Below are 23,563 nucleotides of genomic sequence, written 5' to 3'. Positions count from 1 at the left end.
CACCCAAGCTGGAGGGTGAGACCAAGGCTTGACCCAGGTCTCTCCAGCCAGATCCTTATCATACACAGGATGCTGGTGGTCGGAGCCTGTGGACAACACCTGTAGTCTGGCCAGATGTCAGGCCTGTGAGCCGCAGCACTTGGGACAGGTGGCCAAGAACCCTGATCCACTTCTTTGCTCAGGTGTATAACATTTGCGTATGCTTGAACATGCAAGCCAAGCAGGAGGCTGTCCTAACTCGCAGCCTGCTGAGTCCCATCTTACGTTACTGCTTTCAGCAAACTGCACAGCTGGAATTGTGCCACACTTAGTCATTTGTTAAAGAGCTGGACGTGGAGTTATTTTTTTTTTCTGTACAAAAGATGTAGAATTAAAATGACAAGTCTTTGGGAAATTCTTTGTGCTGTTTCTCAGTGCCTTTTATATGCTTGTCAATTCAGTAGGGAAAATGAGAACATGCATGTCACCGTCCCCACAGGCTTTGGACCCATAAACATGAATGATTAGCAGCGTGGGCTGGAAAGTGGCTAACGTGATAGCTGTGGCCAATTTCTGTGGTATAAATGCTCTCACTGTGGCTGATCTCAAGACAGGGACATGCTGCCACAGTCAGCAGAGGTGGGAAGAGGCCCAGAAGCTTCCATCACCTGGTCATTTCATTCCCCGGAAACCCAGCACCTCAAGAGCATCCGTGACATGGGGATGTGGGGAGTCCTGAGTGTTTATTACCTCAGCTTTTCATAATTGAAGTCCATAAAAATTTCATAACGGCTGATGTTTTAACAACCAGCCCTCAATTTTATCAGGCAGCTTCTTCAAGCTGGTGTGAGCTGGCCCAGCATACCACTGAATCAGGGCCCCAAAGAGCAAGAATCAATCTTGCAATGGGCATTTTAAGCTCTGGGAAGGACAGATTCTGGCCTGGGCCCTAAGAGCACAGAAACGCCGTGCGCATGCCAGGGAGAAACTCAGGGTTGGCCTGGGGTCCTTTGAAACACATCTATATGAGCACTGATCACCGAGCATTATAACTTCAACCTGGTTTCTCAGCCTCACCAACCCAGGGGTGGTCCATGCGTGAGGTGGAAAATGAAAGTGCAGGCTGGCTCCTACCTTCCCATGGGGGTTCCTGGGTGGTTCCTACCAGGGCGCGTCCCCAAACCAGGCAAGGGAAGGGGATGGGAACAGCCAGGTAGAAGTCTGCTAATGTGCCAGGGCGAGATTTGGGCATCAGTACTCCATGGAATTTCTTCAACGAACCAGGTGAGTGGAGAGACAAAGGCATCAAAAGGTTGCCTCCACTGCAACCCTCAGCTTTGCAATGATCCGGCTCACACGGGCGCCTGAAGCTGGCTGGAGGGCTTTGCTCGTCGCCCCCACGTGCTTGTTTACCTCTGGTAGCACTCTGAGTTTTCCACGTCCAGTGGTTTGTTTTGGGTGGAGTCTAGGAAAGAAAAAACCCAACGCCAGGCTGAGCAGCAGCCGCCCCTCATCCATGACCCTGTCTTCGTGCCCTTCTTGTCAGCTCTGTGGCTCCCGGGGCAGGCAGCAGAGTGAAGCCAGACCTGCCCAGTGCTGGCCCACTGGGATTGCTGGTTGCTTTTAGTCTCATGAATATAGAAGCCATTTGGTTGTTCACCTGCTGTTCAGCAAAGTCTCCCAGAATGTCTTTCGGAGAGCTCTCTGCTCAGGCTTGGGCCTGATGACTCCTGGGCCCCACCCTCTCTGTGTCATTAGTGTTTTTCTGGAGAGGGTCAGGCACTGCCCAGGGTCCTGTCTCCTGAGAACTGTCTAGAAGCACAGCCTTGGCTGCTGGGCTCCGCCTAGGGTTTCTGGGAGGGAGCCTTCTCTTAGGAGGTGGCGCTGCTTCCATCCGGCCTGTGGCCCTAAGGCTGCTTTTTTTTTGGGGGGGAGGGAATCTGGACTGGAGTCAAAACCCGAAACTACAAAGGGATGGCCAATTAGGCCGCTGGGCTCAGTTCCAGCCCAGGAGGCAGGCCCTACCTCGCAGGGCCTGGGGCCTGGCTGGGAAAGAGATCCCTGGCCCTCAGCTCTGTGGTGCGGTGGGATGCAGGAAGCCAAGTTCACAGTCCATGCCTTTCTGCTAACATAGAAACCCTGAGTCAGCTGTCCTACGCCCTCCCGCCTTAAACAATCTCACGGAAAGCAGGAAGAGGGGAAGAGGAAGCTGTAGAAAAATAAACATTTCCGTGCATTCTGCTCAGAACAGAATAGAACAGCGCTTCTGGCCCAGCCTGGTTGGCCCCCAGCCTTTTCCCCACCCCGCTTTCCGCCTCTTGTGTGGGAGCCGAGCCTCTCCTTACCTGATGAGAGTCCAGGGTGTATCCTGTGGAAAAACAGCAGCAAGATGTAGAAGGTGAAAGCCAGGCAGCCAAAGATCACGCCACACAGCAGGAAGCTGTAGCTGCCCTGGGCCTGGAATATCTGCGGGCGGGGGGGCGGACACAGGCATCAACAGGGGCTGGGAGCACACAGTGGAGGGCACACTGAGCCGGGCCCCGTTACAGGGCTGCCTGTCTACAGCAGCCACTTGTCCTGCGCCTCGGTAGAGCTGGACCTCATGACCTCCCACAGTCATTTTCAGTTCTGAGTTCTAGAACTTTCTAAGAATCTCCCTATCATTACTGACAGTCCTGCCAGGTGTCTGTATACCTGTAAGACCTAACTGGGGCTTTGCAGAAGATACACACTTTTGAACCTTATATTTGTTTTATAAAAACGCCAAACATACATCAGAAATAGCATAGAGAGGGGCTGATATTTAGCACAGCAGTTAGGACACCCCTAAGGGCGCCCCTGTGCCCCAGATTGGGGTCCAGCTCTGCTTACGATTCCCATTTCCTGCTGACATGTACCCCAAGAATCAGGACGGAATGGCTCAAGTGGTCAGGCTCCCTGATACCCACGTGGTAGCCCTGATGGAGTTCTCGGCTCTTTGCCCTGGCCTGGCCTAGCCCTGGCTCTCATGAACACTGAGCCGCTGGGTGGAAGGGCTCTCCTGTTCACGTCTGTGTCTGTCACCTTCCCAATCAAATATTAGCTAAGGTCTGAAAACAGCAGCTTCTGGAACATCCTTAAGGAATTAGCAGCAATTTCATCTGGAACCTTCTACTTCCTGCACCAGATGACATTGAAACGAATCCCAGACATCACCTCACAGGGCTGGGCAGGAGGGAGCATGCAGTGTGGTGACAGATGGAAAGGGCTCTGCAGACAGAGCCCGGGGCTGCGAGTGTGGCTGACTTAGGCCAAGTGCCCACACCCCCAGAGCTGAGGTCAAAGCGCAGATCATCTGTGAACAACAGCTTTCAATCAGACACTTCTTTGTCCTGTGGACAAGCGTGGCTGCGTCAGGAGTGGGGCGGGCAGCCCTGGCAGCATCCGTGAGCAATGGTGTAGGGGTGGGGCTGAAAAGGAGCTTGATAATGTTCCCACCGACTGCCTCCCCATTCTCCCCAGCCCAGCTCCTGGCACTGGCTCTGTCCAATCTCCTGAACCCAGAGTACGGGGCTCATCATCCAAGGCTGAGCCAGAAGTGGGAACAAGGCAACACCAGCCAGGTCAGGCTGTGCTGGCTAACTCAGGAAAGCAACAGTAGCGGGAGGGAAGAGGAGAGACACATCTTCCCACCTGCTGGAGGATGCTCCCCCTACCTCCCCGCCAGCCTGGCCTGGAGTCCCCCACGTACCGAGCCCACCAGCATCTGCAGGACCATCTCGCCGATTCCTGCCCCGGTCACCAGCACGGTGGTGGCACAACCTGACAAAAAGAGAAGGATTCTGTTCCGTGCAAGCATGTCCAGTAGACAGAAGTCAGCCGTCATAGTCCATGCAGTCACAGGAAATCTCGCAAAGAGGGACAACCATTCGTGAGGTCTGCTTGAGGTCTTGCATCATGAAGGCCCTTTGTTATCTTGGAGTCTTCTGTCTGCAATTGCTTAGCCTGGCATTCAGAGCTCTTCCCAGGGCATTTCTCCTACATGCAGGCCAATCTGCCCACGCTGAGGGCCCTGGCCTGGCCCTGGGGAGCCACCTGCACAGGCCTGTGGGGCCCGAGCTCAGCTAAGACTCTGCTTCCAAGCCCAGCCACATCATCTGCCAGCCATGCAACCCTGGACCAGTTGGCCAGTTTCTCTGGGCCTTGTTGGACCTCACACTGGATCCTCCTAGGGTCACTGTGGACTCTGACGTGACCTAAGTCAGGTGCATGGGGAAGCAGTAGTGGGAACTATCAGCACCCAGGCCAGCCCCGCACCTACACCCTTCACGTGGTCTCCTAGACAAATCCCTTTAAGCCCTGGCCTGGCTACACCCTCTCTGCACATGCTCCAGCCAGGAGCAGCTTTCACTGGGTCCCTGGCCAAGCCCACGCCCTTGCCGTGGCCTCTGACACCTGACTCCCGATGCTCCTGGTCTGGTGGACTGCTGTTCATCTCTCAGGTCCCAGGTGACATTTTCATCACCAACTCCTCCCTGTCCCCAGGCCTGGATTCCTTGTTTTTCCATGTCCTCAGATGGGTCCTACACCCTGCTCCCACCCCGACTCCCACCCCGTCTGCTCTCTGCCTTCCCTTCTGCCCAGCGGCACCCAGTGGCACTGAGTGGAAACACAGTGGCCACGTGTAGCAGGCATCTCAGTGCTTTGGATTAAAACAGTTACGTTGTCTCCTCTGGGCAGTGAGCTCCTTCTAGCGCTTTCCTTTAGGTTCACACCTTCTCTGTTAATGCCCCCTGACCCTTCATGGCTTCCCCTTTCCTCTTCTTAGCCCGGGGCCAGCTCACATCCTCTCTCCTCCCAAAGCCCTCAGCAAGTCCAGTGCTAGCCATGCCCCTCTCAAATCCAGGGCCCCCCAACTGTCTATCTTACTTCTTTGTCCCCAGAACCATGAAGGGAAGGAGGCATCTAGATTCGCATGCCTACACCCCGCATCAGGAGGCCTGGAAGCCTCCCAGCTTCAGATCCAGATTCCAGCTCCCTGCTAACGTCCACCCTGGGGAGGCAGCAGTGCTGGCTCAGGTCGCTGGGCTGCTGTCACCCGCATGAGGGACCAGGGTTGAGCTCCTGACCCCCTGGCTCTGGCCTTTCTGTGCCTGTGAATCAGCCTATGAGAGCTCTGTCTCAAATGAATAAAATTTTTTAAAATGTCAAGGACTTTCTGTACATAGGAGGCTGTGCAGGAGAGTAAGAATTGGCCAGTTCTGAGCCCCCGTGGGCCAGCCACGCTGTGCAGTTACGTTTCCTCTAAAGCACTACATTCCAAAAGATAGGTCTCCGCTTTCCCATTTTACAGATGGGAAAGTTGTGACTTAAAGAGCAGGAAATGAAATTATACAAGGTCTCCTCACATCTGGATAGGATAGTCTCTATTACACAGCTACTATACATTCCCTTAAATGAAAAGCCATAAAACAAAATCAACAACAGGAATAAAGTTTAAAAATTTACAACTGCATGAAGTTAAATAACATGCTACTGGATGGCCAAGATATTGGTGAAGAAATGAAAAAGCAAATAAAAAACCTTGCAGAAAATGATACTACTATATGACCTATGAGTCAGTGAAGAATTCAATAAGAGAAAAGAAACTATTTTGAAGAAATGAAAATAAAAATATCAAAACCCATGAGTTGCAGCAAAAATAGTTTTGAAAGGGCTGTTGATCTCATATTTTGCATGAAGGTTGCCTTATATCCAAGAGAACATATGATATTTGTCCTTTTGGAGTTGACTTTTCATAACCAGATGTGAAGATACAATGCAGTGTGCATCTCGACTTCCAAATCACAGACGGACTCCCAGTGAAACTGTGAAATGTATCTTGACAATAGGGTGCTGGACTCTGCCATTGTCCATACCCACAATGTCAGGATACACTGAAATAGCAGAATGATGGACTTATGACTGCTTATGAAGGACTATGCTATTGTAATAATAGAGGGGAAATTAGTGGGGGAGGGAATTTTGGGAGGAGGTAAGGGAAATCCCAGAGCCTATGGAATTGTATCATAAAATTAAATAAATTAAAATTTAAATTTAAAAAATTAAACAAGGTCATAAAGTCAGAAAGTGTGGAGGTGAGCTTCAAATCCTGGGCAGGAAACACAGGTGCAAGCCTTGAGCTGCACTTGACCCCAGGGCCAAGCACAATGTCAGGGGGGTTCAGCTCTCCAACAGGCTTGGAGGAGCATCCCACGGGGTGAGGGGAAGCAGGAAAGGGAGAGCGGATAGATCAGGGGGTGCGGGAGCCAGAAAGGGCATTGCACGGCAAGCTGGAGGAGAGACTGTGCCTCCCTGGGCAGGACCCCAGGGAGCCAGCACTGCACCCAGAGCAGAACAGGCAGGAGCAGGATTGGCTGGCTGGATCAGGACAGGATGCAGGAAGCATCTCTGGTCCCCATCTCTGTCAAGGTCAGGGCCTCCTCAGAGGCACATGTCAATGGAATTGGTCCCAGGTGCCCACGGAGACCCCAACTCAAAGGAGTCAAAAGTCAGACACAGGGAGTATGACTCTCAGGGTCACTGGGGCAGGCTTGCCTTTCCTCTAAGTTACAGACAGCACACAGTAGACATCTCAGGCTCATTTGGATTTCAGTTTGCAAGGAAGTACTCAGAAGGCAAGTGGGAAGGAACAAGGGGGCTCTGTCAGCCATTTCTACCCACTGCTTGTGTGGCTTGAGATTCGTGTAAGGAACATGTTGCTTTTATAATACAGCCTTTCCATTTTGAAAATGGGACACCGTGCAGATTTATCATAGAAAATACTCAGTAATAATATTCTGTGCTAAGATGGTTTGTGGATTATCCTTCAATTTCAAGGACCAAGGGGCCGGCATTTTGCAGTAAAGTTAAGCCACCAACTGCAACACTGGCACCTCACAGGGGTGCCAGTTCAAGTCCAACACTGGTTCAAATCCCAGCTACTCCACTTCTATTCCAGCTCCCTGCTAATGGGCTAGGAAGTGCAGTAGAAGATTTCCAAGCACTTGGACCTCTGCACCCACATGGGATACCTGGTGGTATTCCAAGTCCTGGCTTTGGTCTGGCCCAGCTTTGGCTGTTGGGGCTAGTTGGGGCTTGAACCAGTGGATGGAAGATCTTTTTCTTTTTCTCTCTGTGAGATCTTCCTTCCACGAGTCTACTCCCCAGACAGCAAAGCCTGGAGTCAGGAGCTTCTTCCAGGTCTGCCATGTGGTTTCAGGGGCTCAAACACCAGGGCCATCTTCTGCTGTTGCTTCCCCAAGCACCCTAGCAGGGAGCTGGATCAGAAGTGGAGCATCCAGGACTCGAACCAGTGTTCACATAAATGTCCCCATCATAAGTGGTAGCTTTACCCACTGTGCCCTAAAATGTCGTTTCCCCAACAACTCAACCCCCTCTTGTCCCCCTGTGGCTGTGGGAAACAGGGCCAGGTGCAGCTGTAATTGTCCTGCCCTCCCTGAATACCCTTTCCTCCACTTCTAAGAAGCCTCACTCATTTGAGCACTGGTTTTCCAACCTCTAGAATGATTCCAGTTGCTTCTCAGAGTAATGTTAAGTGTTCAAAAATGCAATTATGTTTAATTAACTCATTATAAAGGGCTTTGCCATATGCACTTGGGAGGGCTGGGGCAGGGCTGGGGAGATGAGAGAATCTGAAGCTTCTGACATCAAAAAGTTGTGTCACAACCCCAGCCAGGCATGGTGTCATCCTTCTAATCCTGCGTGCTTCCAACGTCTGCCACACCAGGCAAGCTGGCAGGCACTATTGCTTGCAATCATAAAACACGTGTCTTAGGCCATAATTTCCTTTTTCTTTCATAATTTCACTTATTCTTTTTTCCTTTGAATTTGGAACTTTCCAGCACACGCACAAAATGCCAGCTGTGAGTCCACAGACACAGCTGAGATGTGGAATAACAGTGTGGGGCCCGAGCCAGCCCTGCGGTGCTCCTGCTGGGGCCAGAGCCAGCTGGGAGCACTTGGTAGCTCTTCTCCGGGAGGAGGCACAGGGGCAGAGAGGCGGGGACAGAGGTGGAGGGAAGAGAGGCAGACTGGGGCCGGTCACTCACCGGTGTATTGTAGGATGTCCTCCGTGTAAGCCAACATACTAGGGAAGGTGCTACTGAGGAACAGGCCCAGGCTCGCGGTACCCAGGAACAGAAAGAGGACATCGTAGGAGCAAATCAGCAGAAACAGGAATGTCACCAACACTCCGACCTGTCGCCACAGGGGGGTGGGCATTAAAAATCGGGGATGGGGTGGGGGAAGGCGGGTGTCCCCACCGACCAGCCCAGCGCCTCTCAGACTTGGAGAGGACGCCATCGTGTGGACCATCTGGGAATTGCAGTTCCCTTAGTGGGAGCTGCCCGGGAAGCCCCAAGAACGTGCGAAACCACTGAGAAGAGCGCCCCATCTGACACCCACGCACCCACCGCCAGCAGTGGGTGTTGGGATGTGACATCGCCTTTGCCCCAGAGTCTCATCCGTAAGCCCCAGGAACTCCACCCGCATCTTCAGCTTCTTCTGGAGGGGAAGCGGGGGATGAACACCCACCGCCCTCCTTTCCAGTCCACAGGGAGAAGAGCAGAGAGGAAGCTGTCTGTCGAGCGGCGGGTCTCCGCCCTCTGGGAGCTCCTGCCAGCTCCCCCTGGAGACCCAGGGGCTTCCTCAGCCAGTGTGGCTCCTCCCCTAGACCCTCCCCACCACGGGCAGCTGGGCCCAGAACTCTTCCTGGCAAAAAGAGGCTCTCTGTTGCATAGGCATCTGTTGCACCCCATCTCTAAGGTTTCTACCCACGCTTTTGCGTCCACATTAATTTTAGGCTAAACACATCTGGGAAGAGGACCAAATGAGAATCCTACCTGTGCCGCACAACTGGTTTATGTCCTAGGTTCCTAATCCGGCTCCCAAAGCTACACTGAGGTCAGCGTTTGGCCCAGAGGTGCAGGAGAGCGTGGGTTTGATTCCCAGCTCTGCTGCGTTTCAGCCGCCTGCTACTGCACACCCTGGGAGGCGGCAGGGATGGGTCAAGCACTAAGTGCTTGCAGCACCTGGCTCCTGGCTATGTGTGCAGTGAGCTAGTGAATAGAAGATTTGTGTGTGTGTGTGTGTGTGTGTATGATAAAGACATCTTTTCTTAAAAAAATCACATTGCATAGCTACAACATGCAAGTCACCAGGCCCCAGCCTGGGGGGTGGGGGGGCGCGATGCAGACGTCTGGGGGCTCCAGGCCTCTCTGGGCAGCAAGAAGGCTTGACCAGCTTGGTGCCAAGGTAAGCTGGGGAGGCCAGCACATGCGTCCCTCTCTGGGCAGCCTGTGTCAGCAGGAACCTGTGTCCTGCGAGGTCCCAGCTCCTTCCTGTCTGCTTCTGGCCAGGGCAGGGATGCTCCTGCGGACACACAAGCTGCCCTGCCCTCCTCGTCAGCACCTCTCCTCCCTCGTGTCTACGTCTCCAGCCAGGAGGCAGTGTCCAGTTCCAAGCACGTGTCCTGGGGCAGTGGCTGGGGGCACGTGGGCTTTCCTGGGCGGAAGGTGCCCCCTCCCCTCCAGCGCTGGCCACTCACCACATTGATGAACACCATGGTGGCTGGCTTCATTCGTGAGGAGACAGGGATGGAGATGAGTCGGCCCAGTGTGATGAAGCCCCAGAAGAGACTGGGGAGGTAGCCTGCCACCTTGTGACCCACCGACAGCGGCTTCTCCACCGCATAGCTGTACACAAAGGCAGAATATTCTCCCTGGGGAGAAACCAGACCCCTGCTGAGCACACCTGTGGCCCAACCCGGGCAGCAGCTGGTGACTCAGGGCCTAGCTTCAGAGAAGCAACAGGGACCCCACAAGGCCTGGACAGGCACTGCTCCCCAGCCAAACACTCCCAGGTGTGCACAGGCATCTCATTTCACAGGTGGAAGAACCGACAGCGGCAACTTGGCCAAGGTCACACTGCAAGTCAACCAGCGTCACAAGCACTCCCCGCGGTCGATAGGTTCTTAGTTAAGCAACCCCTCCTCACCAGGGCTCCTGCGCAGGGCAGCAAGTTAATCAGTCAGCTATTGGAGCCAGTCTCCTCCTAAGAGAGTTGCAGAAGGCAGCGGAAACTCGCACCAAGGCAGCTGAGGTGACTAGAGGCAGGAATAGCTGCGCCCGGCCCAGAGGCCAGTTTTGTCCAGTGTTCTGGAAGAGGCACTGTGCCTTAAGGCTATGCACTCCCGGGCAGTGCTGACAATCCACATGGGCCCCTACTTAGAGAGCTGATCCAAATAGAGCAAAGGTGACTCTTCCTGGGTCTCTAAGAATCCTGGGTGCACTCCCAGACATGAGGATGTGGCCCCCCATCCCTCACTCGCGGACTCACCGTCATCCCGTCCGTCATGAACAGGACCAGAGCAGCTGTGATGTGGATGGCGAAGAAGGAGTTGGGGGCTCCTTGGCAATTCTTCCGCTGGCAGCAGCTGAACAGGCCCTCGTGCCCTAGGGAGGTGCAGGAAGGGGCATGGCTGGAGGAAGGCACTGGGGGGGGGGGCACTAGCTGCTTCCACTTGCTCTAGCTTAGTCCCACCCCCAGGCCAGCAGGGTCAAGGCCTTTTCCTAACCACTAGCACTTCGATGCACCCTCTCAGCGGGGAAAGTGGGAAAGGTCCCAGGAGCCCCCACCTGAGTGTGGCTGGAACTTGGGGGGCAGGGAAGAGGCATCGTCCTTCTCAGGGGGCTGCGTCTCCAGGGCAAGCTCGTCGGCACGTAAGAGCAGGGGCCTCCTCTGGGGGCAGCAGGTCAGCAGCCGCTCCTTGGAGAGCAGGAGCAGCACTGCCATGGGCACCGGAAGCTGCAGGGGGCAGGGGCATCGGGTCAGGAAGGCCCCTGCTCCTGCCCGTGCCGGCACCTATCTGCACAGTCCTGGGAGCAGGTGTTTTTTTTCCCCAAGGGTGCCCACCTGAGAGCTGCTCCCAGCCCATGAGCCAGGTGCCTCACACAACTCCTGCTTCATTTCCACCAGTCCCTCTGGGCCTCCGTGGCCGCTGAGTGGGGACCAGCAGGTAATCTCCCACCTCCTGAGCTAAACAGAGGGCTGTGGACCCCTGTGCCTCCGGCCTTCCAGCTGGCAGGTCATAGAACACTCCAGAAAGCAGCGTCATTTGAGTCCACTATGGTATTCCAAGATTGGGGGTGGGGAGGGGCAGTTAACAACCCCACTGGACAATGGGGCAACTGAGGTTCTGAGCTGTGACTTCAGGCCAGCATTGTGACACAGCAACAGCAGCATCCCATGTGAGCACTGAGTGCATGTCCTGGCTGTTCCACTTCCCTTGTAGAAGCCTGCTAATGGCCTGGGAAAAGACAGAAGTGATGGTCAAGTGTCTGGGCCCCTTCTCCGGGCTGCCTTGGTGGTGTGTTCCAGGAGGGGCCATGCCTCTGAACCAGAAAACCCAAGCCTGGCCTCCTGCCATGCCAAGTGCATGTTTACCAGGAGCACCTCACAGGCCCGCTTGCCTGCCGCCCCATGCTGCTCATTGCTGTTTACACGGAGGCTTTTGCTGAACTCCCAGGAGCAGTGGGAAATGTCCCCTGCTTCAGGGTTGCCTGGAGAGGCCTCGTGCCTCCCGCAGGTGCCCCTGCTTGTGTCTTAAAACCCTGGCTGCCAGGGAGCCCTGGACCAAGCCCAGGTGTTGCCTGCCACCTGCTGCAACTTGAGCCAGGGTCCTTCAGGCTTTCCCAGGGGCTAGTGAGCTGAGCCCATGACTCCTCCCCAGCAGCCACTGCCTAGCCTGAGTCTGTGCCAGCTTGCCAGCCAGCTGCTCAGAGAGCCTCCTTCACTCCTAGGACTCAGGCTGACTTGCACTGGCATTTCCCCAGTTCCTCCATCATTGTGAAAGGCCACAAAACAGAATAAAAATACCCCCTAAAGAGCTCCTGGTACCTCCCAGGGATGACCTTGGGAATTTCTGCACTCAGAACTGCTGGCGCCTGGCAGCAGGAAACCTACAAATCCTGGTGGGAAGAGCCAGCCGGTTCCCTTAGGGAGGTCCTCTGCGAGAGACACAACCCTTCTCCACTGTGCAGTGGAGGGACAGGAAAAACACACAGGCACCCAGAGGGCGTAGTGCCTGGGGGAAGGCCAAGGGGAAACAGCTGGGAAAGCAGCAGATCCTGGAGGCGGGGCTTGCCACTGGTGGGGGGGGGGCGGGGGGGACTCTCCTGGCTTCTAAAAGGCTCCTGTGCTGGGCAGCAAGAGTGACAGGTGAGGTGAACCCATGTGCAAGCAGGAGAGCATGCCCGTGTGCACACATCTCCCCATGTTCCTCTGCACTACACTGTTTATTCTCAGGCGCAAACCTGCAGAGAAAGAACGAAAATTCTGCAGCAAAGTCCCTCCAGCCTGTGCTTCCAGAAGCACGAGACAGCCATCGGGCTTCAGCCGGCCTTTCCGGTCCCTGGTGGTGGTGTCCCCCTTCCCTGGCCAGAAACAGGGCCCCTTGCCCTCCCCAAGTCCTCCTTGGAGTGCCCAGGCCCAGGAATGCTTTGTTCCCCAAACAATGGATGGAGGGGAGAAGAGGGAAGGGGAGGTACACAGCTGAGAACTCCAGCACTGCCCAGGGAAGGCTCCAAAGGGGCTGACTCGTGGGCAGCAAGCAGTGGCTGTGTGCTGAAGTTTGGCTTCTAGCCTGATGCAGCCTCACTGGAGCTCTGAGCCAGGGACAGGAGGTGGGGGGACATGTCACCTGCCATGCCGCTCAGTGCCAGTGGGCAGACTAAAGGCCCCTTGCAGAACTCCATGTGCAGCAACTTGCTGAGGCTGCCTGTAGCATGGCACCTGCTGGGCAACCTGCCCCACAAGTCTTCCTGGAGCACAGATGGGGCCCTAAGCCAGGGGGAAGAGCAATTGGTGTCTCTATTCCTCAGCGGGGCCATTGGCCTCCTGGGACACTCCTTGCCCCCAGCTCCACACAGGGCCCAAGTCAGGAGGCGGGTACTCTGGTACTCCCCAAGTACTGCTTAGGCCAGGCAGGTAGCAGAGTCCGGGAGAGGGTCTCCTCAGTTGGGCCTTTAGCTGCATCCTGGGTTGAGGGAGGATGCCTCTGGAACCAAACCTAGGTAAAGTTTGATCTTGGGTTGCAGAGTACCCCAAGTTGATCAAGCTGACTTGGCAGTGGTACACACTTGGGGTACAGTATATTTAAAGGATGGTCTCTTTGCCTTGCTGCTATAGCCAGAGGAGCTTCTTAGGGGTCATTTGGTCTACCCCCAGCCTTTATAAGCGCACCTGGCAATGATGTGGCTGGGTGGAGTGGGAGTCCCTGGAGAAGATCCCGACATCTTTACCTAAGTTTGGTTCCAGAGTCTACTTCATCCTGCCTTGGGGTAAGGGAAGGGAAGCGGATTGCCATCTTGTGGTGGCAATATTCACTGTGCTTGGACTGCCTTGAAGACTGTGATGGCAGAAGACACAGCCGAATGCCCTGGGAGGGTTAGCAACATCCCCCACCCCTCTGCATGACACACCTCAGCTGCAGGACGTGTCTCAGAACATGTAGAACCCCTGTTGGAGACTGGACAGTGGATTGGAGGTGTGGAAGGTCATGTGCCCCTCATGCCCTGCCTCCCCAGTGCCACTCACATTGATGAGAGCCATGATCCAGAAGGCATAGGACACGCGAGTGCCTGCCCCATCCTTTGGGGTCAGCCCCGGGAGCGTCTGGTTGGGCCGCAGCTGGGTCCCAGCAGCGGCAGTGACGGCCACATGATGCTGGCCCAGGACCCTGGAGGCGTGGAACAGGTGGCTCCTGGAGGTGGCGTTAACTGTGGCATTGGCGGGCAGGCAGCTGGACTCGGACAGGAAAGGGTCGGCGATGAGGGGGCTCAGCAGAGCGCCAAAGCCCACGAAGAAATGCAGTACCTGGCAAAGGAGGGGTGTTGCTATGTTCAGGCTCAGGAAGTGGTGGCTGAGGAACCCCCGCCTGGTCCCAGAGTGGGGACAGAGAGCTGCAGCACCCTGGGTGATGGAGGCCAATCCCACCTTGGCCCCTCCTCCTCCTTCCCCAGCCTGAACCCACCCCTGGGGATGGTCACCAAGTTTGTATCCACTGGCAAACAACGCCATAAAGGAAAGGGCCAGATAGGAACCTCTGATGACAGGGAGGAGCAGGAACTAAGCAGAGGGAGAAGGTGACAGATAAGGGCACAGTGGGGACAGCAAGCCCTTCCTCTTTACCACTCTGCCAGTTACAAGGAACTTCCTGTTAGGGCAGTGCAGGAATTGGTCCTGCCCCACCCCACAAGCCAGGGAACCCAATCTTAGAGGTGTCAGGAGGCTGCTTGGGTGGTCCAGCTGCAGATTCTCCATCCTGGTGTGGGTGGGGACCATAGGACAGGCAGGCGTGGCTCACCTGGAGGAAGATGGCTGAATCCTTCTGGTACATCCTCACCAGCTGCATGTTGGCCACAGTGTCAATGCAGCCCATGGCCAGACCGGCCAGCGCCATGACCAAGGCCAGCACCTTCACATCATGGCACAAGGGGATGACAGCAAACACCAGGGAGATGACCAGCGTGGAAGTGAACAGCGCCCACAGGGACTGAGCTAGGCTGAGCGGGAGAAGACCAGGGTCAGTGGAAAGCCCACAGCCTTCTAAGAAATGGCCCCAGCCTCCCCGGCCTCCCCACTTGCTTCCTGGACACTTCCTCCTGGGAGGACTCAAGATGCTGTGGTGGCGTTCCACAAAGCCTCATTGCTTCTTGTTCTCCTTGCAAATGACAATGCTGCTGACACCTTACGTTACTTGTTTGCAAACAGCTGAGTGCAAATGGATTGCTGTGTCAGAAAGGCTGCTTTGAGCAACACCTACAGGGGATAGGACCAGGTGTATGTGGCTGGGTGTGGGTCCCTGGATCACTTACCCACAGAGAGGTGCTATCCTCTAGGGCACCCACCCCAGCCAAGTAGTACATGCCCCTATGGTAGGCAGAGGTCATCTGCCTGGCAGGTGTCTGGAAGGAAGTGGGGGACCCCGAGGGCCTCCCTGCTGAGCTGAGTCTGACAGGAATCTTGTTGCCCTTCCCCTTCTTCCAACAATAGAAGAGCCTATGGCAAGCAGGCGGAGGGCTTGCCTCTTCATGAGTGAATCATTGAATGAGCACACAAATGAACGATGCACTAAGGCTGTCACAAGGTCTTCTGGGATCTCCCCCATAACCAGGCTTGCAGAGAAAGGACTTGAGACTTGGATTTTGGGGACTAGTCTGAAATGTCCGTGTGTGTGTGTGTGTGTGTGTGTGTGTGTAGGGGAGTGGTGAGACTGGGCAGCAAGGTTCTGGAAGGGTCTGAAGGTTGTGTCCAAAACACTGGAGAGCCCCCAGGCAGCCTCCAGACTGCTAGGTGGAAATCTCCAGGGTGTGGGGTAGTGTGGGCCAGGCGGGAAGCGCCCTCTGGGGCCCTTGTCATGTCTCTATGTGCCTTCCCAGCCTCTCTGATCCTGTATCTGGAAAAGTCATTTATCAAAGACAAGTATTTTCTCTTCTCTTGTTTGGAGAGACAATTGCTCAGAACTCAGATGGGAGGAGAGCAAAGGAGCGGTGGCTGTCTAATGCCTCCTGACCCTCCACCTCACCTAGGGTCCCCACCTGACAGTCCTGGAACTGGTTGCCTCTGCCACCTTGCCCTGGGACACTCATGTAACAAAACCACTCCATTTCACCTGTTTCCTCCTTGGCACGCAGCACACTGGGGCAACAGCGCACATCATGGAGTCCATGCAAACAGCAGTGTTCCCAGGCTCGCTCTGTCCTCACCCCCAACCCTGCTTCCTTTTCCTTCATAAGACAGACCAGGCAGCCTTTGGGGTGACCCCACAGCAACGATATGCCAACACTGCATTCTCATATAATAACCCCACTGGGCCAGGACATGACTCCTCCACACGGTCAAGCAGGATCCCCCAAACCAAGTGCAAATAGTGCCTGGGAGAATGAACGCATTATTGTGATGGCCTAGAAAGAACCGGATGAAAGCAGGAAAGTCCGGGAGCAAGGTTCAGAGCAAAGAGCACCTGTGTGCACCTGCTTGGGTCTGTGGCCCAGCACCAGCCCTGGGGCGCACACACAGGCCAGCATGCAGAGGCAGTGTGACGTCAGGAGCCCTGCCTATACCGAGGTGTGGGGCATGGAGTGTGGAAGGAGACGCTGGCAGAAACGATACCATGAAGAGGCCTATGCTGTTGGCCTCAGGAGCAACACCGCAACACTAGGCTGAGGACGGCTGAGAAAGATGATGCTGGAGCCTGGAAGCCAACCCAGGTGTTCTGATGTTATGCTGCCTGTCCTCTCTGTGGAAGGGTGCATGCGTGCGTATGATTTTGTACACGGGTTGGTGACAACCAGGGACCCAGCCAGTCTGGAGAGGGCAGCTCGCAGACAGCCAGAGGCCCAATTCTGCAGAGCCATGAATGGCAGGGGTAGGCAGCTACAGTGCCTGGCTGTGGGACCCCCATGGCCCCTTGGCTGGTGTCGCTGGGCTCCAGAGGCATGATTACAACTGCTGGCTTCGCTGCAAGCTTCCCATGGCGTTTGCTGCAGCTTGGTACCACCGGAAGCCCCATCGGCCTGTCTCTCTCTACCCTCATCTCCCAACCCTGCATAGCGCAGCCTGGGGAAGGGGGCTGTAGGCCGCCAGGCCAGATTATCTGATGGAAATGACAAGGACAGAGAGATAAGTAGCAACACAGGGCAATGGCCAGGAAGGAACCCGGGGACTTTGGCAGGTTGGGGGTGGGGGGAGGAAAGGGAAGCAGCAGCCACCAGGGGTGGGGGTGGAGGTGGAGTCTGGGGGCTGCCCTGTCCAGCCTGCTCTGTTGCAGCCTCCCTTCTTGTCATTCTTGAGCACAATGCGAGAGACCCACATGGCTTGGAGACACGCAGGAGGGAGAGGAAAAGAACAGACAGGAAAGAAGCTGTAGAGTGCCTGGCTGGCTTGGGGGTCCACACGCCTGGGTGGTGCCTGAGGCTCAGCACCTTCTAGCGGAGGGTGGAAGGGCTGAGCCAGGGGAATAGGGACTTGCTCCTGGCACCTGGGAAACTCCTGCTGGGGGTCCCAGGCTCTTGCCAATTGCATCAGCAGGGCTGTGCCTGGGCATCCAGAAATCAGCAGGAACACATGTATCCGGAATGGTATGTATGCTGTGGCCCCCACAAGGAAGTCGCCAGTGTGTACTGGAGCCAGACTGAAATATGGTTCTCATCTGTTCCAAACAGCTTGGTCAAGGGCCCTTCCAGGACCATGGGTAATGAAAACAACACATCAATCATGTCAAAGACATCTGCCTGCCTTCGAGGATAGAGAGTGGCTTGGAATCCCAAGACTGGACTGCAGGTCTAATTGAACCATTTCCCAGCAATGTGGCACAGTGGAAGGACAACCAGTTCTGCCACAGGAAACTGAGCTGGGAAATGATGTGACGTCAGAGCCTCCTTTGCTCACTCACTGATGTTCCCACCCTGACCCCAGCCACCTTCAGCCCCACCCCATGCTAGCCCTTCCCTGTTGGCCCTGGGCATCCCCAGGACACAGTGCTGCTTCCTGCAAACCACTCTCAGCAGCAAGAGCATGGACCAGTGCCAGCTCTTGGTCCTCCTTACCCCCCTGTCAACCACTGTTCTGTGACAGAACTGTTCTGGCCATAGTGACCCGGGGTGACCCCAGCAGGCTGCTCAGTAGCTGTCAGGGACCATCCGGCATCACTGCCTCTCACCTAGGGCCTCCCAGCTACAGCAGTGCTGAGGACCTGTATCCCCCAGCCAGGCAGGAAAGGGAGCAGATCAAAGCTAGGATCTGAGTCTAATGATGCTAAAGCCAGGCAAAGGACCAGCAGAGGGTGGCCTGAACTCCACCCCCACCCCACCCTGAGTAATTCAGGCCAGTCAGAGGACACATCCCATTCCCCTGAGGCCAGTGGAGGCCCAGGACACAGCTCAGGGAGGTCAGCATGCCCTGAGAAATAACCTAGTCACTTATTATTGGCTGCTCCCACAGAGGAGGTGCAGCCGGGGAGGGGCCTCGGCTGGAGGTGCCCGCTCAGCTGCATTCACGCTCTCCAGTGTGACCTTGTTCGTACTTTTGACCTCCTCCCTTCCCCACCTGGGCCTTGGTACACTTGGGCCTCACCCAGACAGGCACGTGATCACCTTGACCTGTGCACCTGCTCTGGGTTTTCCTGGTTCTGTGAAAGGTGGAGGGACTGCCAGACTCCAAACTGGAGGAGGACCTGAGCGCCAAGGACACCAGGCAGCTGTCTCCTGTCCTTCAGGGATGGGGAGTGTATGGAAGCTCTATTTGTGCCACCCTTGGTCCAGGCTGTGCCAGCACACACCACCCTCTGACAGTTTGGCCACAGGGACCGCTTCTGCCCAGCAGGAGTTCCCAGGACACCCTCCCTCCCTGCCCAGCCTGTTGGATTCCCCGTTCCAGAAGCACCAGGGAGGCAGAACTACAGATGGGGGTATGCCCAGTTCTTAGTCATCCCCAAAGGGACAGGCAGCCCCTATAGCTAGGAGGGGACACTGGAATCGAATCTCAATTTCCCAGGCTAATGGGAAGGGCTGATGGGAAGGCTGGGGAGGGCTGGAGAGAGGAAGCACCCTCTATCTCAGGCGCCTGCAGCCCCCACTCTGACAAAGCTGAGGGAGGGCACAGATAAGCCTGTGTCTGGGGACACTCCAGCCTAGGGCAAGACTATCTGTCAGAATCATGCTGGGGCTGCATTCTACGCACAGAAAGGAGACCTTTGGTATTGGCTGGGTCCTCACTCTGTGTCCTGGAGCACCCCTCTCCAATCCCTGCACATCTGGCTGTCTCTTGTCATTCAGATGTCAGCTTTAATGTCACCTGGAGGAGAGGGGCCTTTTCCAAAATAGCCCCTCTGGTGAGGGACTCACAATGGGCTGAAAGGGGGCAGGGGCACAGGTACAGGGGCTTTCTGAAAGGGAGACCAGACCAGCTAGAGCCCAGCTCAGAGCCTGGGCAACTGACTTATATTATGTACCAGATGCTGCAGGGGTCAGCCACTGGGGAGCAGGTCTGAGAATTTTGGGAGCTTCAATATGGAGTTACAGCTGAGGCTGGGGCCAGGGCTGGGGCAAGGATCAAGGCTGAGGCTGGGGCTGGGGCCAGAGCCAGAGCCAGGGCTGGGGCCATGGCCAGGCAGGACACGCAGACAAAAAGGAGTTGGAGAAAATGACAGAGGAACTTAGCCAGCCTCTCACGAGGAGCATGTATACAGGGAAGTGGGAGGGGACTGGGCGAAGGCCAGAGAAGCTCTCAAAGGCATTTCTCGGCCCTAATGATGCCTCTAAGATAAGGGGCAACTCTTCAGGGTGGTTTAACAGGTCCCCACTACCAGGAAAAGCCTAGCCTTTTGTCTGAGTGCCCCTTCCCTGATAAAAGACACGGCGGCAAACCCTGCCAACCACAGGCACCTGGCTTTCCCTGCTCTGAGCCATTTCCTCCTCACGGCAAGCCAGCTTTTCCCAAGAGAGGTCTTCCTCTGGCTACATCCCAGCACCCCCTCCCTCCTTCCTAGTCTCTTTCAATCTTGCAGTCTATGCTAGAAGCTGGGGGTGGGTGGGAGGCAGAGGACGGGTGCGGATGGCTGGTGCTGTCCAGGCAGTGAGGGCTCAAGTCCTCCTCTACATCCACTTTCCCCTCCAGTGCCTGCCCTAGCTCAATGGAGACTTCCCAAAGATCCCTGAAGCCAGGGGCCCTGAGTTTGGGCTAAAGGCCAGGCAGGATCTGAGAAGAAGCCCCATCAAAAGAGACACGCCTGACTCTCCTCCCCCATGTGTCACATGGAACCCCTCCCTCGCAACAGCTGGCCCTTGAAGCTCTGTGGGCACAGCCCCCCACTCCCACGTGGCAGTCCAGCAGCATGCTAGCTGCTAAGCACTGGAAGCTGGGAGGTATCGGCATCTTCACCGAGATGCAGTGAGGTCCTAGCTTACCAGGTGTAAAGGTCACTTTTGGGGCTGATGAAGGTTCTGTTTGTTTTTTTGGGGGTACTCAGGGACTGTGACAAGAGCTGCCCAGAGTCAGGTGGGAGGTGGCAGACTCAGATCCCACCCAAGACCATCCACCCACTGCTGCTGGAAGTCCAACCTGGCACCCCACCCAAGGAAAGATTCTTTATGACATTCTGTTTTGGGGGTGGCAGGATTGAGGTTCAGAATTTAAACTTGAGGGCCCGGCATGATAGCATAGTGGTTAGGATCCTCGCCTTGGACACGCCAGGATCCCACATGGGCACCAGCTCTAATCCTGGTCACCCCGCTTCCCATCTAGCTCCCTGTTTGTGGCCTGGGAAAACAATCAAGGACGGCCCAATGCCTTGGGACTCTGCACCGCACGTGGGAGACCTGGAGGAGGTTCCTGGTTCCCAGCTTTGGATCGGTGCGTACTGGCCGTTGCGGCTCACTTGGGGAGTGAATCATTGGACGGAAGATCTTCCTCTCCGTCTAGAGAGAAGGAGAGAGAGGAAGATCTTCCGTCCGATGATTTACTCCCCAAGTGACTTTAATGGTTGGTATTGCACCGATCCGAAGCCAGGAGCCAGGAACTTCCTTCTGGGTCTCCCACGCAGGTTCAGGGACCCAAGGCTTTGGGTGGTCCTTGGCTCCTTTCTCAGGCCACAAGCAGGGAGCTGGATGGGAAGTGGAGCTGCCGGGATTAGAACCGGCACCCATATGGGATCCCGGGGCGTTCAAGGCGAGGACTTTAGCCGCTAGGCCATGCCGCCGGGTCCAAAATAAACAAATCTTTAAAAAAAAAAAAGAATTTAACCTTGAACCACAGACAGGACCTGCCCTCTCTAGCCCCTTCCCAAGGTCCAGCATCGCTGTCCCTGGAGCAGCTGGAGCTCACAGGATACTCATGCCAGGCTTGGGTCCCAACAGCAGAGTGCAGGCTGATTATTCATGAAAGCAAGAGGCATTGCCTGGGTTATCTGGTTCGAATCCTGGCTAGCTGTGTGATGTGAGGCAAGTTTCTTGATTTCTTTGGGTCTCAACTTTCTTGTGCATATGAGAGACACGACGGCCTGACTTTTCAGGGATTCTGGAAAGACAAAATGGGTCAGTACAGCCAGAGGACAGATACTAGTGCCTGGTACAGAGCAGGTGCTCCATAGTTAGTGATCGCCACTGTCATCACTTGAGGCTTTTCTGGGAGTTGCTTCCTGCAGTAGAGCCCTCTCTGCTATCTATTAAGAGCCCCCGGTGATGTTGAAGAGCCCCACGAGAGACACAGAGCTATCCCGGAAGAGGTGGCCCAGTCAGGTGTGTCACAAAGCCAGACCTGCCACGCTGCTCTTTCTGACTCATGCTGCTCTCATTGTCTTTCCTGCTCTTGGCACTGTGTAAGCTAAAAAGTTCCAGGTAAGGGAGCTTTGGGAAGTGCAAATAGTTTAAAAACAAATAAACAAAAATACCTCTGATGCTTAGCAATCCCTTTTCTTTACTTCTAATTAAGCCTCTAGGCAAAGGATCTTGAGTTTTTGTTTTCGTTTTGAAGATGTTTGGGGGCTGGCATTGTGGCACATGGGCTATGCCACCACCTGTGATGACCACATCCCATGTCACAGCACCAGTTCAAATCCTGACTGCTCTGCTTCCTATACAACTCCCTGCTAAGCAGCCTAGGAAAGTAGCAGAGGATGGCTCAAGTATCTGGGTCTTTGCCACCCATGGGAGCGACTTGGCTGGAGTTCTGGGTTCTCAGCTTTGGCCTGCCCAGCCCTGGCTGTAGTGGGCGTTTGAGGAGTAAACCAGCAGACAAGAGATTTCTCTTTCTCTCTCTCTCTAAATCTTCACATCTTCGTCACACAGCCTTTCATACAAATAATCTTCAAAAAATAAAAATAAATAAAAAGGTTTTCCAAACATAATTTCCATCGAATCCTGCACCAAACCCACACAATCCCGAGTGTACTGAAGGACGCTCATTTCTGAGAATTCTGTGGTTTACAAGAGGATTTGGGGAAAGGGGGGTGGGTGGATAATCACTCCCTGATGGAGAATGCCTCAGCAGCTTAAGGGGGGGCCATCTGTACAGACACCTGTGCTGTTCTCCACCACCGCCACACTCCAGGGAGGAGTCTGCGCCCAAGGGTGTGCGGCCAGACTCTTTGCTGGGGGAGCCTGGCTGCATGGTTGTCCCCAGGCCAGCTGCTTGCCTGAGTCCAGAATGGCAATGGGCTGGGAACTGGGACCAGGGCAAGCCCGCAGCGGATCCCAAGTCACTTGCTCCTCCATGCTTGGCTCTGCTTTCCCGGTTGTGCTAGCAGCCATTCCAGAAGGGCCCTGCGGAGGTGGTCCTCTCCACCCGCACTGCCAGGAAAGGGAGATTCCAGAACAGTCGCATCCCTGGGGTCTGTGTGATGGAGGGCCAGGGCCCTGTGCTGGGGCAGAGGGTGGGGGGTGGGCAGTGCTGGGTAGGCAGAATTGGCAACAGAAGGGCCTCCTGGCACCCTGGTGGCAGTCTCCTCCCTGAGACACCTAAGCCCTTCCTACTCGAGTTTGCCACAGAAAAGGGCTCTGTCTCTAGGGGCCATCCCAGCATGTATGTCCTGGCTCCCTTTGGGTGCACCTTGCCCCCTTTAGGTGCACCTTGCCCGCTGGTGTGGAACTGACAGGGTCCTGGGCACCCGGTCAAGCCGCAGGCCAGCTCCTGGCTCCTGGCCCTGCCGCCGCCCCTGGTGGGTTGGGGTGTCCACCGGTGGAGGTGCCTGCGGCGAAGCTCGGACCCTGCCCACCTCCGCTCATCCCATCACCTTCTTCCGGGGCGGGCCGGGGGCCAGTGAACACGAACACATAATGCAGAAGTCATCTTGGGTCTCTGGAGAGTTTTCCGGGGAGAGCTGGGCTGGACTGGGGGGAGGGAGACCGCCTTGGCCGCCCTGGCCGGCGGGGCTGGGGATCGGGGATGGGGAGGGGGTGGCGGAGCAGGGATAGGGGGGTGGCGGAGCAGGGGTGGCACTCACGTCCTCTTGAAGACGCCCCCGAGGGCGCTGCCCAGTAGGAGGCAGAGCTGCTGCGAGAAGAAGACCCAGGAGATCTGGGGCAGCGAGCTGTGCGTCTGGCAGCGCAGGTCCAGCAGCGTGGGCCCCAGGAAGGCGAGGCACAGGCCGAAGCTGAAGAAGGCGCTCCAGTAGGTGAGCGTGGGCTGCAGGTTGCGGCGCAGCAGCCCCGACACGCGGCCGTCGCAGCCCATGGCTCGGCCGGCTCCGCCAGTGGCTCGGAGCTAGCGATCCCGGGGACCGAGTGCGCGCCGCGGCGGGCGGGGCGGGGAGGGGCCGCACGCCGGGGCCCCGCCTTGCGGCCGGGCAGCGGCGAGGGCGCCTGGACCCCGCACCTGGCGCGGCTCCCGCTCCTGCTCAGCACCCAGGCCCGCCTTCCTCGGCTGCAGGGACCAACCGGGCGCCGCGTCCTCGCTCCCCCCCCCTCCAGCTGCCCGCCTCTCCCGTTTGTTTATTCGGAGCCCCCTCCCGGGACCTGAGCTCCCCACTTTGGAGTTGGGCAATTTGCAA

The 23,563-nt window shown here is 56.0% G+C and overlaps 1 protein-coding gene across 1 annotated transcript; it reads right to left on the bottom strand.

Moving 5' to 3' along the window:
- Nucleotides 1-705: 705 nt before the first annotated feature.
- On the bottom strand, nucleotides 706-23,326 carry MFSD4A (major facilitator superfamily domain containing 4A). Its single transcript, XM_004578711.3, has 10 exons — nucleotides 23,018-23,326; nucleotides 14,384-14,582; nucleotides 13,615-13,893; nucleotides 10,656-10,824; nucleotides 10,357-10,472; nucleotides 9,566-9,739; nucleotides 8,070-8,217; nucleotides 3,710-3,780; nucleotides 2,325-2,445; nucleotides 706-1,444 (listed from the first exon to the last, which is right to left on the bottom strand). The coding sequence occupies exons 1-10, from the start codon at nucleotides 23,245-23,247 to the stop codon at nucleotides 1,389-1,391; spliced, it is 1,563 nt and encodes a 520-aa protein (XP_004578768.1). The 5' UTR covers nucleotides 23,248-23,326; the 3' UTR covers nucleotides 706-1,388.
- Between the last annotated feature and the right edge of the window lie 237 nt (nucleotides 23,327-23,563).

The sequence above is a fragment of the Ochotona princeps genome, chromosome 10, assembly GCF_030435755.1.
Source record: "Ochotona princeps isolate mOchPri1 chromosome 10, mOchPri1.hap1, whole genome shotgun sequence".
Lineage (NCBI taxonomy): Eukaryota > Metazoa > Chordata > Mammalia > Lagomorpha > Ochotonidae > Ochotona > Ochotona princeps.
The sequence above is the reverse complement of the archived record's forward strand: the minus strand, read 5'-3'. Positions and strand labels throughout refer to the sequence as shown.

Bases quoted from the DNA above. Each gene is read 5' to 3' on its own strand.
- MFSD4A (XM_004578711.3), bottom strand. From the start codon at position 23,247: ATGGGCTGCGACGGCCGCGTGTCGGGGCTGCTGCGCCGCAACCTGCAG. The intron at 3,781-8,069 runs GTGAGTGACCGG...TCTTTTTGTCAG, and splicing joins GGACATCCTACAATACACCG to GTTGTGCCACCACCGTGCTG. The intron at 2,446-3,709 runs GTACGTGGGGGA...CCCCGCCCGCAG, and splicing joins TGCAGATGCTGGTGGGCTCG to ATATTCCAGGCCCAGGGCAG.